Raw genomic sequence first — 18,038 nt, 5'->3', positions numbered from 1 at the left:
GACATAAATGTTTTATTGCAAGACATTTTTTTCGTTGTTAAATAGGTGCCATACGCAATTTTTTATTAAAAAAAATTAAAATGTCATCGAAATAAGTGAAATTACATCAACACGGGTCAGCTTAAAAGTTAAGTAATAACTTTATTACTTATAACTATTATATTATCATTTTTTAATACTTATATTGAATAATTAGTAAACTAATTAACCGACTTCAAAAAAAAGGAGGAGGCTATCAATTCGGCCGGTATGTTTTTTTTTATGTATGTACACCGATTACTCCGAGGTTTCTGAACCGATTTACGTGATTCTTTTTTTGTTCGATGCGGGATGGTGTCGAATTGGTCCCATAAAAATTTTATTCGGATAGGCCCAGTAGTTTTTATTTTATGAGCATTTTTGTCTGTATTTGTAAATGTTGCAAGTGCAAGTTTGAAGTCGGTTGTTTTTAACGCAGTTATCACTTGTATTTTTAATAGATGGTTTCATATTTATTACACTTTTGGGTATTAATATGAATTTGATGATATTTGATTTTATCAAGTTTACATTAACGTGCTATTTGAGGTTCGTTGGGAAAAGGAGGCACCATGGTAGATTGTTGCTAAAAAATTGTAAATAGTAAAATGAATACTATATACATACTAGCGGTCCGCCCCGGCTTCGCCCGTGGTACATATGAAAAATAGATGTTGGCCGATTCTCAGACTTACCCGATATGCACAGAAAATTTCATGAGAATCGGTCCACCCGTTTCGGAGGAGTATGCAGACTAACATTGAATTTTATATATAAGATATTGTAAGTAACATAGTGATTACTTATCCTTCACGGGGACTCATGTTGATGGAATTTCACTTATTTCGATAACATTTTAATGATTTTGAGATAAAAAATTGCGTCTGGCACCTATTTAACAACGAAAAAAACGTCTTGCAATAAAAAATTGATGTCTGATAGATCTATCTAAAGGCAAAACTTTAGAAATTACGCGTTAATAAATGACTTTAAATTACGGATATTTTCCTGTGCAAATAAGATGCGCACTAATAAACGCAACCACTGCGGCCAGCCAGACATCCCGGACTCTAACCGAAATAGGAAGAGAAACAGTATATCAAAGAACCAACTATACTAAAATTCTCTCTTCTCAACGTTGGTAGCTCATATACGACTATACTCTGTCCAATAAAAAATGTAATATTGTACTTCATGGACAGGCCCCGCCCACTTAGTGATGTCTATACACAGAATTATTCAATGATGGTTCGATAGATTATAATAATGGATAGAAATACTCTGTAAATATATCCGATTTAGAAAAATCCGCCAGTAGGTATATATAGCAAACCATGACGCACAAGAATTAGTTTGAGTGTTGTAACTCGAATTTTTACAATGAATTTTTAACATTTTTAACAAACATTAATTATTTCGTTAATTTAATTATTTCATTACATTAATCAACTATTTATTTAAAAAGATCAAAGTAAACTTTAGCTACTTATAATTATTTAGTAGTTTGACGGTAGTCGTAGGTATAACGTCGTTGCGCCGACATAATTATTATAGGTAAACCAGAATCTGATGGCAATTAGGGAAATCAAAATTTTGAGTGTGCAACCCTAGGGAAAATGGACTGAACGATTTTGATACTGCGTATTTTTTATTTTGTTCTCAATATAATGATATTGAGAACAAAATAAAAAATACGACGCCACTTGTTTAATGTGACTAATGAGTCACATTAAACAAGTGGATAATACATGATAATACTGTATTTAATAATGAGATATCCACGTAATATTATGTAGGTACTTAATACATGTATACTAAACATATTACTTTTCTAAAGGTAATACATAATATTATGTATTTACACATACCTATATTTGAATATATGTATATCATTATGGCATGTGAAAAAATGGATGTAATGATAATCCAGATCAAAACTTATTTACTATATGTATTAATTAACGATTGTTTATAATTTTTTATAAAATAAAACAATAATAAAATAAAATCATGTTTATTTTCGTAAGTATTAACACATTATAAAATTGACTTGTACACCTTGGACTTGACAAATAGCCAAGAATGGAAACTCCTGTAATAAGTTTTCATAAAATTATATTTTAATCAACAAACAACATTATTAATTTAAAGTATCAAAACGGGTAAGTCCAACTTAGCAATAAAATCTTTCACGCGCTTTAAAATTGAAAATTGTGATGTGTTTGACCCTTCTTCATCGAATGTTTTTCTATACACATTGTAAACAACACCTCTTGCTTGTGATCGCAGCGGTTTTATCGACATTTCGAAGATTTTGAAGACAAAATCCTAAAAATTAATCATCAACACAATAATTTGACAACCAATTTGATAGTTGTCAAATAAAGTTGCCACATGAAAATCTTTTATTTTTAAAATATAAATATGCCATCAGATTTTTTTTTTTTTTTTTTTTTTTTTTTTTTTTTTTTTTTATGCAATAGGAGGCAACAGAGCAGACGCGTCACCTGGTGGTAAGTGCTCCACGTCGCCCATATGTACGCACATTGTCAGAGACATTGTGAGTATGTTGCCGGCCTTTCAAGTAGGAATATGCTCTTTTCTTGAAGGTCCCCAGTTCATAGCCGTTTGGAAAAGCCGCATGAGGGAGTTTGTTCCAGATGTCTGTAGTGCGTGGGAAGAAAGATCTTTTAAAGCGCACAGTTGTAGATTGCCAACAGTCAAGGTGGTGAGGGTGGTATTGTTGACGATGTCGTGCTGTACGGTGATGGAACTCAGCGGCGGGTAATGTTCCAAACAACTCTTCAGAGCACTCCCCATAGTAAATGCGATAGAGAACGCATAAGGAAGCGACATCTCTTCGCAGCGCCAAAGTATCAAGCCGATCGGTGAGACTTGGCTCGTTAACAAGTCGTACAGCTCTCCTTTGAATACGGTCAAATGGAAGGAGGTATTGTTGGGGTGCCCCGGCCCAGATGTGGGAGCAGTATTCCATGTGCGGCCTGACTTGCGCCTTATATAACTTGAGGCGATGGTGCGACGTGAAATACTGCCCCGCTCTACAGAGCACACCAAGTTTTTGTGAAGCCAACTTGGCTTTTCCTTCCAAGTGACAAGAAAACTGTACGTTACTCGAGATTTCGAGACCAAGGATTCCGATACTGGCTGCGGCTGAGAGAGGAGTACCCTGAAAAGTAGGAGCTATGACGAAGGGGAGCTTTTTAGCGGTAAAGGCGCACACCTGTGTCTTTTTGGGGTTAAATTGGACTAGGTTTAGTCGGCCCCATTCTGAAACCTCTTGTAAAGAAGTTTCAATCTCAGACACGAGGTTGTTCCGGCACTCGATGATGCGCTCCTGAGAAATATTGCTGCGGCCGGTATATACTGCATCACCAGTACTGTCATCTGCATAGCAATGAATGCTGCCGTTGAGCAGCATATCATTGATATGCAGAAGGAACAGAGTGGGAGACAAGACACAGCCTTGTGGGACACCAGCATTCACAAGCTTAGGATCAGAGCAGGAACCGTCGACTACGACACTCATGCTACGCTCTGTGAGGAAACTGGCGACCCACTGGCAAAGTTTCTCAGGAAGCCCATAGGAAGGAAGCTTCGCAAGAAGCGCTTTGTGCCATACCCGGTCAAAGGCTTTCGCTATGTCCAAGCTGACTGCTAAGCCTTCACCCTTGCTCTCGATCGCCGTTGCCCATCGATGAGTTAAATATACGAGAAGATCACCAGCTGAGCGACCGCGACGGAAACCGTACTGTCGGTCACTGATCAGCTGGTGCTCCTCCAGATAATTCAACAGCTGGCGATTGATAACGGTTTCCATTATCTTGGAGAGCAAGGAAGTGATGGCTATGGGTCGATAGTTGGACGGATCCGAGCGATCGCCCTTTTTCGGGATGGGATGCACTAATGCTTTCTTCCATGAATTCGGGAAAACGCATGTGGAGTAGGAGTGCCGGAAAAGGCGCACGAGGACCGGTGCCAACTCTGGTGCACACATCTTCAGCACAATTGGAGGAATACCGTCGGGGCCACTCGACTTGTGGACATCTAGAGCGAACAGTGCCTTACGCACAGCACTCTGAGTAAATCGGATGTCCGGCATAGAGCCCTCAAGCCGTGGGATGATAGGTGGTGAGTTCCCCATGTCATCTAAAGTCGAGTTTGCGGCGAAGAGGGAGCTAAGGAGATCAGCTTTCTCTATTTCTGGTAGACCTATATATTGTAACTTTTTTTTTCAGATTTGATTCGTTTATACGAGATGCCGTCAATCTAAATATAGCTGGAACACAGAGAACCTTACAGCTGGCTGAAGGGATGAAAAAACTAGAGGTATTATTTTACTGATTTTAAATTTCCTGCAGCTCGTGATTTGAAGATTCACTTTAAAACTGAACTTTAAGTCGATTTTCATAGCTTAAACACATAAAAGCAAGGTCCCAAAATTTCAAGCTTCTAATCTTCCCCTAATCTTCTAATCTGGGTATTCCCAGAAAATACTCGATAATATTTAGAAAGAAAGAAAGAAAAACTATATATTTATTGATCTAAACATTTACACATAACCAAAGAATAATAACTATATAGGACATAACTAACGTAAATACACAGCATAAAGTCACAAAATCCATCCTTTTTATTACTTTATATCATACGGACGTTTTACCTTTTTACAAGTAACGAAATTAAATAAATCCCAAAATATTTCGAGTAAAATTATCATTTTTCTAGAATTTTCGTAACATATTTTAATTACATATTTAACTAGCTGTTCCCCGCGGTTTCACCCGCATTGCTCCGCTCCTGTTGGTCTTAGCGTGATCATATATAGACTATAGCCTTCCTCGATAAATGGGCTATCTAACACCGAAAGAATTTTTCAAATCGGACCAGTATTTGCTGAGATTAGCGCGTTCAAACAAACAAACTCTTCAGCTTTATAATATACTAGCTTTTCGCCCGTGGCTTCGCCCGCGCAGTCAAAGAAAAACCCGCATAGTTCCCGTTCCCGTGGGATTTCCGGGATTGCGTCATGTTCCCGGGATAAAAAGTAGCCTATGTCCTTTCTCGGCTATCAAAATATCTCCATACCAATTTTCATGCAAATTGGTTCAGTAGTTTAGGCGTGATTGAGTAACAGACAGACAGACAGAGTTACTTTCGCATTTATAATATTAGTATGGATGTATAGATGTATAGATTTACTTTTGTTTTTAGGTGTTCCTCCATACATCGACATCGTACTGTCGATCTGATATAGAAATTTTGGAAGAAAAGCTCTATCCGGCCAAGCACGATCCGCTCAAATTGATGGAATGTATGAAGTGGATGGATGATGACCTACTCATGCATATGCAGCCTAAGTAAGTTCATACAAATGTTTTTTGGATGATTTTTTTTGTACTAAGATTCTCAGATCATATGCAGCATAGAAACATATTTTTTTGTTTAGTTTCAATTAACTAACAATTCAAACATTAAATAATAATATAGGTAATTTGGAAGATAACATTATAACAGTCCAGTCATTGATGAATAATAAACAACTAGTCACAATCACGCTCAATAATTTCCCGGTGTAAAACTCTGCCTGTGCGTGTAGGCAGAGTTTTCTTATCACTACATAGTATAAAACAAAGGGGTGGTATTTAAACGAGTGTCTGTAATTTAAAGTTTTAGTTATGAAAAATAATTAATTGGGGTAACATGTGGGGTAACAGAATTACTAAGTGAGCGACTGACTGCGAAAAGAGATTTAATGTTCTTGTTTTTTTTTTTTTCGATTTTACTCCGAAACTACGAAACCTATTTTTAACATTATTAATTATTTATTAAGGAAGCTCCATTTTTACCGAGTAACATGTGGTATATTTTTTGTTGCTTAGTCAATCAGGATGAAACCAGGACAAGCAGCTAGTGCGATAATCAAAAATTAATTATACGTATACAGGGTGTAATCGTTAAGTGTGCACAGGCGATTTTTCCGTAAGTATTACAGATAACAAAAAACTTTAAACTGATATCGAAAGTACTTAACCTAATGAGTAAAATGGCCGTAATAAATTTTTAAAAATAAATCGAGAAATATCAAAAAAATTATCTTTAAACCCTCCCATACATTAAGTATGAAATATGAATATCCCGTATACATTTAATATGAAAGATTTTAGCTTTCTTTTTCTTTTTTGGTTTTCTGCTTTAATTACTTCGCAAATTTGAAGTGGCATTTTCCACGCTTTTTCCGGACATTTTCACGCATTTTCTGGAAATTTTTTTGGGGATTTTCCGAGCATTTTCCGGACATTTTACAGGCTTTTTCCGGACATTTCCACGCATTTTCCCATGCATTTTCCGGACATTTCTCAGGCATTTTCCGGGGATTTTCCAGGCATTTTCCGGATATTTTCCGGACATTTTCACGCATTTTCCAGACATTTCCCTGGCATTTTCCGGGATTTTCCAGACATTTTCCGAGAATTTCCCAGGCATTTTCCGGGGATTTTCCGAGCATTTCCCGGGGATTTTCCGGATGTTTCCCCAGACATTTTCCGGACATTTCCCTGGCATTTTCCGGGGATTTTCCACGCATTTCCCATGCATTTTCCGGACATTTCTCAGGCATTTTCCGGGGATTTTCCAGGCATTTTCCGGATATTTTCCGGACATTTTCACGCATTTTCCGGATATTTTCCTGGCATTTTCCAGGGATTTTTCGGAAATTTCCACGCATTTTCCGAGCATTTCCCAGGCATTTTCCGGGAATTTCCCAGGATTTTTCCGGGGATTTTCCAAGCATTTCCCGGGGATTTTCCGGATGTTTTCCAGACATTTTTTGGACATTTCCCTGGCATTTTCCGGGGATTTTCCAGACATTTTCCGGGGATTTTCCGAGCATTTCCCGGGGATTTTCCAAACATTTACAGGCTATGTCACGGAAATGTCCGGAAAATTCGTGGAAAATTCCCGGAAAAATATCCGGAAAATGCCTGGAAAATTCCCGGAAAATGCCTGAGAAATTTCCGTAAATGCCTGGGAAATGCGTGGAAAATTCCCGGAAAATGCCCGGAAAATATCCGGAAAATGCGTGAAAATGTCCGGAAAAAGCGTGGAAAATGCCACTTCAAATTTGCGAAGTAATTAAAGCAGAAAACCAAAAAAGAAAAAGAAAGCTAAAAATCTTTCATATTAAAATATGTATACGGGATATTCATATTTCATACTTAATGTATGGGAGGGTTTAAAGATAATTTTTTTGATATTTCTCGATTTATTTTAAAAAATTTATTACGGCCATTTTACTCATTAGGTTAAGTACTTTCGATATCAGTTTAAAGTTTTTTGTTATCTGTAATACTTAAGGAAAAATCGCCTGTGCACACTTAACGATTACACCCTGTATAATATTAAAAATACTTCTCTTTTTGATCTTTAAAAAATAGTTGAATATAACCCTCCTTTTAAAGTGGGTTTAAAATATAAAATTATATTTTCAGATTAATATACCCAGAGCCAAATACATACGGTTACACTAAATGTTTAACTGAACAACTGGTTGCGGGTTACAATGGCAAGTTCCCGATTGTGCTGGCGAGGCCTTCTATCGGTATGTATCAAAATAATTAAATAGTTGAAATAATTGATAACTTAGACAAAATAATAAATTAAAAATTAAAGGTATTTTAACTTCTTCTTCTTAAACGTCTTAAAATATAGGTACCTACCACAATATGTATTAATGGAAAGAATCAAAATTAGTTCCCGTAAAATTTTATGAAGTACAACTCGGTTACAATATCTGTGGACCTCGCTGGAATGCGGAGCCCCTTCCCGTTCCCCTTTACCTCCCCGCGCTCGTCCGCGGCGCGTCATTACGGTTAGCAATTTCGTTGCGTTCGCGACGTGACGTCATCGAAGCCAGGTCCACAGATATTGTAACCGGGTTGTAACCATATATTTTTTTGTATCTGTTAAAAACAGAGGCGGCTCGCCCTAAGGAGCGCTGGTGCAGTGAACTCCCATAAATAATTATAATAAAATCATACTCCTTAATTTCATTATTAATATTAATTATTACTATTTAAAATCAATCGTAATCGTAAAAAACTACTGTCAATACCAATGAATATATCCATCATTCCATACACCTGAATAATACTGTATTATACAGTAACGCGCGAAGCGGAGCGCTCACGATTGCGCTCCAATGAAAAAATATTTAGTACATTTATACTAAATATTTACCTAATACGAAATCCAATAGGAGTGAAAGAGAGGGTTTGCCAGTGCCCTGCGCGCGTGAAACAGAAGATTTTCTATGGAAAAATAGCAAAATTCGGAGCGCCGCTCCCGCAAACGTTGCCGTTTCGTTTTTACCGCCGCGCCTGGGCGCCCGTACACAGGACAGCGATTGCGCGCAACGTTGCCTGTTGCCACTCTCTATATTATAAACAAACACTCGACTCTCGAGTCAACTTCAATGCACGCGCGCGAATGCAAATTCGGGAATTTTCTAATTAAGGGGGCGCATAAAGCAAAATAACCAATCTTCTATTAGATGATACGTGTAATATGCAAGACCAAATCTAAAAAATAAAATATATATCAAACTAGATGATATGTTCAACGATTCTGTTTAATCAAAAACATAAAATATTAAAATTTACTCGATAAAAAAAAAATCACCAAGTTAGCTCTAATTTTCACACTTTTACGTTTTCTACTTGACATGGTAATACTTATTATGATTTTTTTTTCATAAACAATTATATTAAAACATTTGCAAGATATTTGTCAGAGCATTTTGTGTAATTACTTTTAGTTTTGGTTTTATCTGCGATAAACCACTTTTATCGTGACAAAATCAAACGTTTATCTCGAGAAAAAAAGAGCGCCAAAAGTGGTTTATTGTATTTCCTTTATAAGTAATTTATTTGATAAATGTACTGCTTTACACCATGTATTTTGAGTGTTTTATTTCAAGTGTACACCCATAAAATTTTGTCACGAGCCGCCTCTGGTTAAAAAGTAAAAAATAGGCAATTATGCTTCCAAAACATTAAGCTTGTCATATTTGTTCCTTAAGTTATTTCCGTAAAATGCAAATATTAGGTATACATAACCAAAATAATAAAAATAAATTAGTATGGATAGGGCTCGTTTCTGTTGTTTCAATGTTTCAATCATTTCACAACTTTGTAGGTTTCAAACCAGACAATTATCAACTTTTATTTATTTATTAACTTTATTTGTCAACAGTGACAGCATCGTTAAAAGAACCCTTTCCGGGATGGATTGACAACTTGAATGGTCCTACAGGCATTATTGTAGGAGCAGGAAAAGGTAATTTATTAAGCTATTGCATAGCTTCTATCGCGGGCCTTGAGCGCGGGGACCGAATCCAGAAATTCCGTAACGAAAAAACCTCACGCTCAAAAATCTCCGATGGACACGGAGGTGTGGCTTGAAGGCATGCTATGCAATAGCTTTACCGCGGCAGTCCCCGAGTGCCACACGTCTTTTTTTATATTATAGAACTGATACTAAGATTGTTTCTTATGACCTACTGGTCCGAATTGAACAAATTATTTCTTAATAGCTTTTTATGGAGGCTAGTATGTGTTAAAAATCATCACGTTAAGACCAACAGGAGCGGAGCAATGCGGGTTAAACAGCTAGTTAAAACATATACTTTTTCTTTATCATCATCACCATCAACCCAAATTGGTTTCCACTGCAGGGACATTTATGCACTATGAGATTATGGATTACTAGATTTCCGCCCGCGGCTTCGCCCGCGCTTTCAAAGGAAAACCCGCATAGTTCCCGTTCCCGTGGGATTTCCGGGATAAAACCTATCCTATGTGTTAATCCAAGTTACCCTCTATATGTGTGCTAAATTTCATTGTAATCGGTTCAGTAGTTTTTACGTGAAAGAGTAACAAACATCCATACATCCATACTTACAAACTTTCGCCTTTATAATAGTACTAGTGGTCCGCCCCGGCTTCGCCCGTGGTTCATATTTCGCAATAAAAGGTAGCCTATGTCCTTTCTCGGGTATCAAAATATATCCATACTAAATTTCATGGAAATTGTTTCAGTAGTTTAAGCGTGATTGAGTAACAGACAGACAGACAGAGTTACTTTCGCATTTATAATATTAGTAGGGATTAAGATGAATTCGAAATTCTCTTCTGATAAAGGTCTGATACGCTTCACGACTACAAACACAGCTAGTTTTTATGGGGATATCTAAAAGGTGGTGGTCAAGTAGATCCTTATTACATAACAGTCATGTTTTCTAATTTTATTTTATACATATAATATTTTCCAGGTGTGTGATGAACTCAATTATTTGTTCTTGGGTCTGGGTGTTATTATCTATATATGTATTTATTAAATATTATATTTATCGTCGCCTAGTACCCACAACACAAGCCTTAATTGAGCTTACTGTGGGACTAGGTCGATTTGTGTAATAATGTCCTATAATATTTATTTATTTATTTATTTATTTATTTTCCAGGTGTAATCCGAACTATGTACTGTGATACCACGAGGCGCGCGGACACCGTCCCAGTCGACGTCACTATAAACGCATGCATCCTTCTCGCGTATTTAAACGGCTTGGAACAGTAAGTTATAATCTACTAGGTTTCCGCCCGCGGCTTCGCCCGCGCAAACAAAGGAAAACGCATAGTTCGCGTTCCCGTGGGATTTCCGGGATTGCGTCATTTTCCCGCGATAAAAAGTAGCCTATGTCCTCTCTCGGGTATCAAAGTATCTCCATACCAAATTTCATGAAAATTGGTTCAGTAGTTTAGGCGTGATTGAGTAACAGACAGACAGAGTTACTTTCGCATTTATAATATTAGTATGGATAACATCTTCACCTTCATGATTAACGACAATATCTTTATCATCAACAACAGCAATATCTTCATTATTATTTTTATCTATACTAATATTATAAAGCTGAAGAGTTTGTTTGTTAGAACGCGCAAATCTCAGGAACTAATGGTCCGATTTGAAAAATTCTTTCGGTGTTAGATAGTCCATTTATCGAGGGAGGCTATAGGCTATATATCATCTCGCTAAGACCAACAAAAGCGGAGCAATGCGGGTAAAAGCGCGGAGCGCAGCTAGTTTATTATAAAAGGTTCATCACCACATGAGCATCTTTTGCGTTATACAATTACAATGTTATCATCAACATATTCATCCTCAACAATAGTTTATCATTAACAACGATATTCATCATCATCCTCAAAAACAACATATTTATCTTCAGCAACAACAACTTGATTAACAATAGAGTCTGGCCAGCCAAAGCTGAACCCAGTAAAGGGCGGCAAATTTAAAAAAGATGGACCTGGTAACATCGGCTTTAGTAGGAATAAAACATTTTGATACTTTTGATATTCACAAAGGTGATCATAGTATAAAAGTACACTATGAACACAACACAGCAGGATTTAAACATTATTAAAGCAAATGATTTGAAGCGTTTTCAACAAAACTGACAACTAACTACGCAGAAACGCCATGATGACATTCCATAGTGTGGCCGCTACAAAAAACACTGGGTTCAGCTTTGGCTGGCCAGACTCTATCATCTTCATTGTCGACAACAATATGTTCATTGTTTAGCAACAGCATATTCATCAACATCAGGAATATCATGAATTAATTTATTCAATTAGACTTCTAGAAGCACTTTTGAATTTTCACAACAGTTTTAACATTTACCACCGATTCAGAAAGCAGTATCATGGAGAAGAACCGGCAAGAAACTCCGTAGTTGCTCCATTTCATCATCATTTTCATTGTTATCAACACCACCACTATAAACGCATAGAAAAATTTGATTCATTCATTTAATTATTATTAGACCCTGAATTATGAACACAACCCATACTAACAAAGCAAACCAATTATAAGAAAACCAGATGATATTAAGGGTACTTTTAACAAATATATTTATAATTTATTTCAGGAAAAAGGACATAGTAGTGTGCAATATAACTCGGTCGGATTGTGATCCGCTCACTTGGGGAGAATCGTTGGAATATGGTAAGGGATATACAGACTTTATGTAGAGCTAGGGCACAAGGCCCGTATTACTAAACCGATCTCAGAATTGAGCTCTTACGTAAAAATTTGAGCAGCTACGCTATACTATAAACAAAACTTGAGCTGTCACTTGCGTTATCAGCTGAGTTTAGTGTTGATTAATAAATATATAGGAACATGGAAGATGAAAATCCATGGAGGGTTGTCGCGTAAGAACCACAGGACAGTTCTTTGGCATATTATGTAGTTAGATAAAAGTTACATATTATGTAAAATTAAATTATAATATTGACATGATTTTAAAAGAGCAACTATGGAGTTTCTTGCCGGTTCTTCTGCATAGATACTGCTTTCCGAATCGGTGGTAAATGTAAAAAAATGTAATGACGATTGAAAAGTGCTTTTATAAAAAGTGTCATTGACCTAAGTAAATAAATGTTTGAGTTTGAAGCCACAATAATATGATTTTGTTCTACAGGTCAAAAAATAATCTACGAATATCCATTCTCAGTGATGCTATGGTACCCTGGTGGATCACCGACGAACTCGAAAATACAATTCCAAATCGAATCTTTCTTCACGCATTTCATACCAGCGTTGTTTATTGATTTAATACTTCGAGTACTAGGGCATAAACCTTTGTGAGTATACCATATATTTATATTATTTTTTAGCCAGTACAACGATTAGCTTTAATTTATGGATGTTTTCTGATATCTTTTCTGACAGTTAAAATAGGTTAAAATGATGTTTCTTAGTTATAGGCTTTGTTATATCTATATGGTTATTTTCATAATAGTTTTCACTTAACACGTTCACTGCGGCACCTAAAATGCCAAACTTACCGTTGTTGCGGCATGTCTTCAATACTTCACATCGGCAAGTTCACCACTGTGCGTCATGAGCCATTTTTATCACATCGCACCTACTGACTTTGAAGGTTAATAATTTCATGAAATTTCAAGATATTTCAAAAATTTTTTTTTCGGATAATAGTATATATAGTCTTGTATATACCGCATAAATAGCTTTTAGTTTGACTCAATAGTTTAAAAGATATGAGGGAAAATGTAAACCCCTGATTTTGTGAAAAATTATTTGCCATCCCGCACTGCGTTGATACGGCATGTTTACAGTAATAGCGATGGGAAACACTGTAAAATAAAACATCGATATCGATATAAATCAATTTTGTATATTTCAGTCTGTTTGTTTAACAGATAACGAGATCGTCGATACAAAAAAAAAACACATATAAAACAAGGTACTTGATAGAGTACTATCAGGAAATTGTTCAGTAACTTTTGTTTTAATTTGTTCAGTAACTTTTGTTTTAATGTTTCATATTATTTTCACAACTGTCATCACATTTTTGCATTTATGCTACGAAATAAAAGAAAGTAAAAAAACTAAAGCCTCTAAGGTATCATTGTCATTTAAAAATTTGATAACGACGCGTGCGGTCCTGGTACATCACTATGCGAGATTGACACGCGGCGCGCTCGCAGTACAGTGCGGCATGAGGTGCTTGTCCATGGCAAAATATTTGACATGCCGCACACAAAAGAAACGGTTTCTTTTCTATGCGTGTGTCCAATATTTTGCCATACGATTTTTAAATGAAATTGAGTCCTACTTCAAACTGTGATCACAAAAATATATTTGTCTCTTTTCTAGTCATTGATTAACATATAAAAAACCTCGCCGCACCACGGTGAAAACTGCGATTTTGGGCGCCGCACTGTGGTGTAGTCGCTGATGGCCCGATACTGGACATGCCGCAGTGAACGTGTTAAATAGGAAAAATGTTTAATTTTATTTGTATCACAGTGTTTGTAAACAAACTTTTCAAAAGCAGCTTAACCGATCTTATATATTAACTAGCTTCGCTCCGCGGTTTCACCCACGTGGCTCCGCTCCTGTTGGTCTTAGCGTGATGATATATAGCCTATAGCCTTCCTCGATGAATGGGCTATCTAACACCGAAAGAATTTTTCAAATCGGACCAGTAGTTCCTGAGATTAGCTCGTTCAAACAAACAAACCCTTCAGCTTTACAATATTAGTAGATAGGTTTTCATATTTTTTAATTCTCTTCTATGTTACATTTTTGTTTTTTCTCATATCTAATCTTTATATTCTAGCCTAGTAAAGCTACAGAAGAGAATCGCATTCGGCCTTGAAGTATTAGAACACTACGTGAATAGAACATGGTGTTTCAAGAATGGATACTTTCTATCTTTGAAACAGAGGATATCTAAGGAAGATGACGAAATATTCTTTACGGATATAAATGTAAGTGTTAATAACTCAGCCCCCGGAATCACAGAAACAATAGAAAATCTATTGTGTCGTCAGTCGTGGACCGATCGGGCCGCTGGGGGCTCAATGGGTTAAAATTATTGTGGGTCTGGGTTAAATTTTCCAGGAAAATAGGCACTTGACGTCGAGTTGCAGAGACATGACCGTGACCATGAAGTGAGATTGTACTGTCATTTTACACACCTGCTCAAAAACTAAACTTATAATGAAAAAAATGTGTGCGTGTACTAGTGTACACACGTAAGAAGTGAAACTTCATATGACCTTATTTTTTTTAAAATAAATTACTATATGTAACTTTACAGAAATACGTCGAATCACGCGTGGTAGGGATAAGAAAAAGATGGCGCGTAACGAAAAATGTCACGCGTAACGAAAAAATGTTACACTAAACTTTTTTCCAACCCCGATAAAGAAGTTTCACTTCAATAAACACATAATTCACGTCCGAGAGCTAGTAAGGGCGCAATCGCTATAGGTACGATATTTTTTAGGATTCGTTCTGTGGATTCGACAGATTTCACAAGTTAAATGTAACAACAGCTGTAGGTAAAAGTGATTCGATACGACTCCCCGTTTTAGGGCGTTTTTCCATCAAACGCTAAATCAAGCTATATGATTATTGATTGGTACTTTACAAACATATCACTCGCACATTTTAAAGTTATTGTATAGGATTCGACAGCTCATTAAGTTATAAGAACAAAATATAATAATTTTGCATTACTAACTACAACTAAATAAACTGTTTATTTCCGATAAAAATATAATTATGACTAACCGTCCGTACGTACTGTCGTATTTGTATTCTCTTTGGTACTTGCGTCCGGTATGACAGATCACTGACTTCAAGCCAGCTGTTGTTTATTCATTCAAGGCAAATATTCAACTACCTTCAATTTAAATTTTTAAATAAATTATTGAAATTCCTTGGTTCTACTTTTAATCTTTGTTTACGTTTTCACTTGTATTGTATTGTATAAAAACAAACACTTACCTACCGTTTTTAAACGCAAATTAAAACCCACCTAACAAGTAACTACTTTTCTTGTTTTCACGAACTATGATGTTTACATAATTACTAATTAACTAGCGGTCCGCCCCGGCTTCGCCCGTGGTACATATTTCGCAATAAAAGGTAGCCTATGTTCTTTCTCAGGGTCTAAACATTGTCTGTGCCAAATTTCATCAAAATCGGTTAAGAGGTTTATGCGTGAAAACAATACATACATACATAATTCCATAATTACAAACTTTTCCTCTTTATAATATGTATTAAGTTTAGATAATATTAATATTGTCATTATTTTACAGAATATGAACTGGCCGAACTACTTAAAGAATTACATGTTAGGGGCAAGAGAAATCTGCTTGAAGGACGACTTGTCCACTCTGCCCAGAGCGAGAAGATTAAACAATCAGTAAGTTGATGATTGACGTAAATTATAATAAATGTATTTTCTTTCTTTCTTTCTGACGTAAATTATATTATAGGTAACTAGATTACCGCTCACGACTTCGCCGCCGTTTTAAAGAAAATCCCGCATAGGTACCTACCTAGTTCCCGATCTTGTGGGAATTCTGGGATAAAAAGAAACCTAGTCATGTCTGGTACCTACCTATTATAAAAAACACCCATCCATCCGTCTTTCCTCACAAACTTTCTCTATAGTTTAAACTTTAAACTAAAAAAACACGCTTAAACTAATGAAATTATTGAATTTTGAATGAAATCTGTCCGTTTATAGTGAAAATCATTTCATTAGATAATGTAGTTGTTTATTGTAGACAGTATGTTATGTTATAACTATGATTTTAACTCAATATTAGCACATAAGCTGTTGCATTGCCCTTCATTGCATTAAAATTTAAAATCACTCAATTATTATGTGTATGAAAACTGAAAATACTTACCTTCAGACTGTCCCCTGCCGTACTTCACAACAGTGCACTGTGATCAAAATAATTATTATAAGCATGAAATTAACACAAATACATAAACGTTTTGTACGAAAATATTGTTAAAATTGGAATACAATCACACAAGCTTTTATCAAGTTATCTGACCAATTTTTAGTCGCTATATAAATACCAAAACAACTAAAAATAAAACATTATAGTTATGGCGGGAAAAATCTGTTCGTACGAAAAAACCATGCTCTATGACCTTGTCTATAACTAAAGTTGTCTAATTTTTCACAGACTGAATATACAATTTTAACTAGTACCTAGATAAGCTAGATAGTAAAATTGCACATTTAAAATAATTTTATTATGTACTTAATTTCTTTATTTTTTGCTTACAGATTAAAAATTGCGCACTACACGATCAAGACGCTGCTTTATATATTTCTTTTTTACTCAATTTATTATCTGTATAAAGTTATATTTAAAGTTTACGCTTAGAAATACTTTATTGTAAAAAAAATATAAAATAGTTTTAAGTTTGAATGAGACCATAACTTGTTTTTAATTTTTGATATTCAAACTATTTTTAAAAACAAATATTATGTACGTAGGTAATGCAATTTTTCAGTTCCATCAATACCAATTTATCGGATTCAAATGTTATGTAATTATTTAATAACTTATTTAGTATGTAAGATGGCTAGGAATGATGCATAAATACCTAGATGTATTATAGTTTGACAAATAAAGTGTTATAGTATTTTTGTGTTTATTATTTATTTATTTTATTTATCAATCCTTTATTGCACTTAAAGAGAATAAGAAAGAAGAAACACAAACACTTAAAGATAGCTTAAACTAAGTACAAATGGCGGTCTTATCGCTTTAGAGCGATTTCTTCCAGACAACCTTTGGTACAGTAGAGGAATAAATATAAAATAAATGGGTAGTGCAATAATATAATTATAGTGAAAGGGGAAGAGTAATACAATATACCATACAATTTAATACTTAGGTAGTAATTAATAATAAATATACATATAATATAAATTTTTAAGTTTATTTATTTTATCCCCTTCATTGAACTATGGTTGTTTTTTTTAATACTCAGTTTTATTAACATGTCTTAGAAAATCTATCTACCGTTTTCCAAATGCTAAAGGGCGCGTTCCCACTTTGTCGTAACGACAGATAATCGTGTAGTTTTTTTAATATCATCTTGTCGCAACACGTTTTTTCGCAAAGGACAAATCGAATCCACGAAACAATAAAATGTTGTCGCGATCCAATGGGAGCACCTACATCTATGGGTACAAGATCTATAGATAAAATATTTTGACGACAAGCAATCGTATGGTCAATAGTGGAAACAGCTAGAGACGATAGTCGTCCAACGATTGATTGATCGCTACGACATAGTGAGAACGTGCACTTAGATAACAATATTATACAAAAATAAGTTGTTAAAATAATTAAAACTCACTAGAAATTATGAAATTAAGTAACTTCATATTTATTGCAGACAAGATTTCACAGTTCACAAAAAATACTCTTGGTGCGACTTTTTTATTTACTATCTTTATATTATAAAGTAAATCATTTTTATCATCTCAATTAAAAGTAGAAATTATTTAATAAATAGATTAAATATTTAAATCACAGTTTTTTTGTCATTAGCCTATTTAATGCATTTTCAAAGGTGTT

The 18,038-nt window shown here is 35.3% G+C and overlaps 1 protein-coding gene across 1 annotated transcript in view; it reads left to right on the top strand.

Annotated features, from left to right (window-relative positions):
- LOC149895671 (putative fatty acyl-CoA reductase CG5065) overlaps positions 1 to 17,096 on the top strand; it is a 29,496-nt gene extending 12,400 nt beyond the window's left edge. The window contains exons 4-13 of the mRNA XM_090118495.1: positions 4,275 to 4,365; positions 5,251 to 5,396; positions 7,527 to 7,636; positions 9,289 to 9,372; positions 10,559 to 10,667; positions 12,029 to 12,105; positions 12,584 to 12,746; positions 14,249 to 14,399; positions 15,741 to 15,847; positions 16,733 to 17,096. Coding sequence (XP_089974621.1) covers positions 4,275 to 4,365; positions 5,251 to 5,396; positions 7,527 to 7,636; positions 9,289 to 9,372; positions 10,559 to 10,667; positions 12,029 to 12,105; positions 12,584 to 12,746; positions 14,249 to 14,399; positions 15,741 to 15,847; positions 16,733 to 16,832 — 1,138 coding nt within the window. The 3' untranslated portion in view covers positions 16,833 to 17,096. The remainder of the gene's footprint in view (positions 1 to 4,274; positions 4,366 to 5,250; positions 5,397 to 7,526; positions 7,637 to 9,288; positions 9,373 to 10,558; positions 10,668 to 12,028; positions 12,106 to 12,583; positions 12,747 to 14,248; positions 14,400 to 15,740; positions 15,848 to 16,732) is intronic.
- Positions 17,097 to 18,038: the final 942 nt, after the last annotated feature.

Source organism: Colias eurytheme, chromosome 30, assembly GCF_061535395.1.
Source record: "Colias eurytheme isolate Ceu_HAF_F1 chromosome 30, ilColEury1 Martin Lab GWU primary, whole genome shotgun sequence".
Taxonomy (NCBI): domain Eukaryota; kingdom Metazoa; phylum Arthropoda; class Insecta; order Lepidoptera; family Pieridae; genus Colias; species Colias eurytheme.
This window is presented reverse-complemented; position numbering and strand designations above follow the sequence as displayed.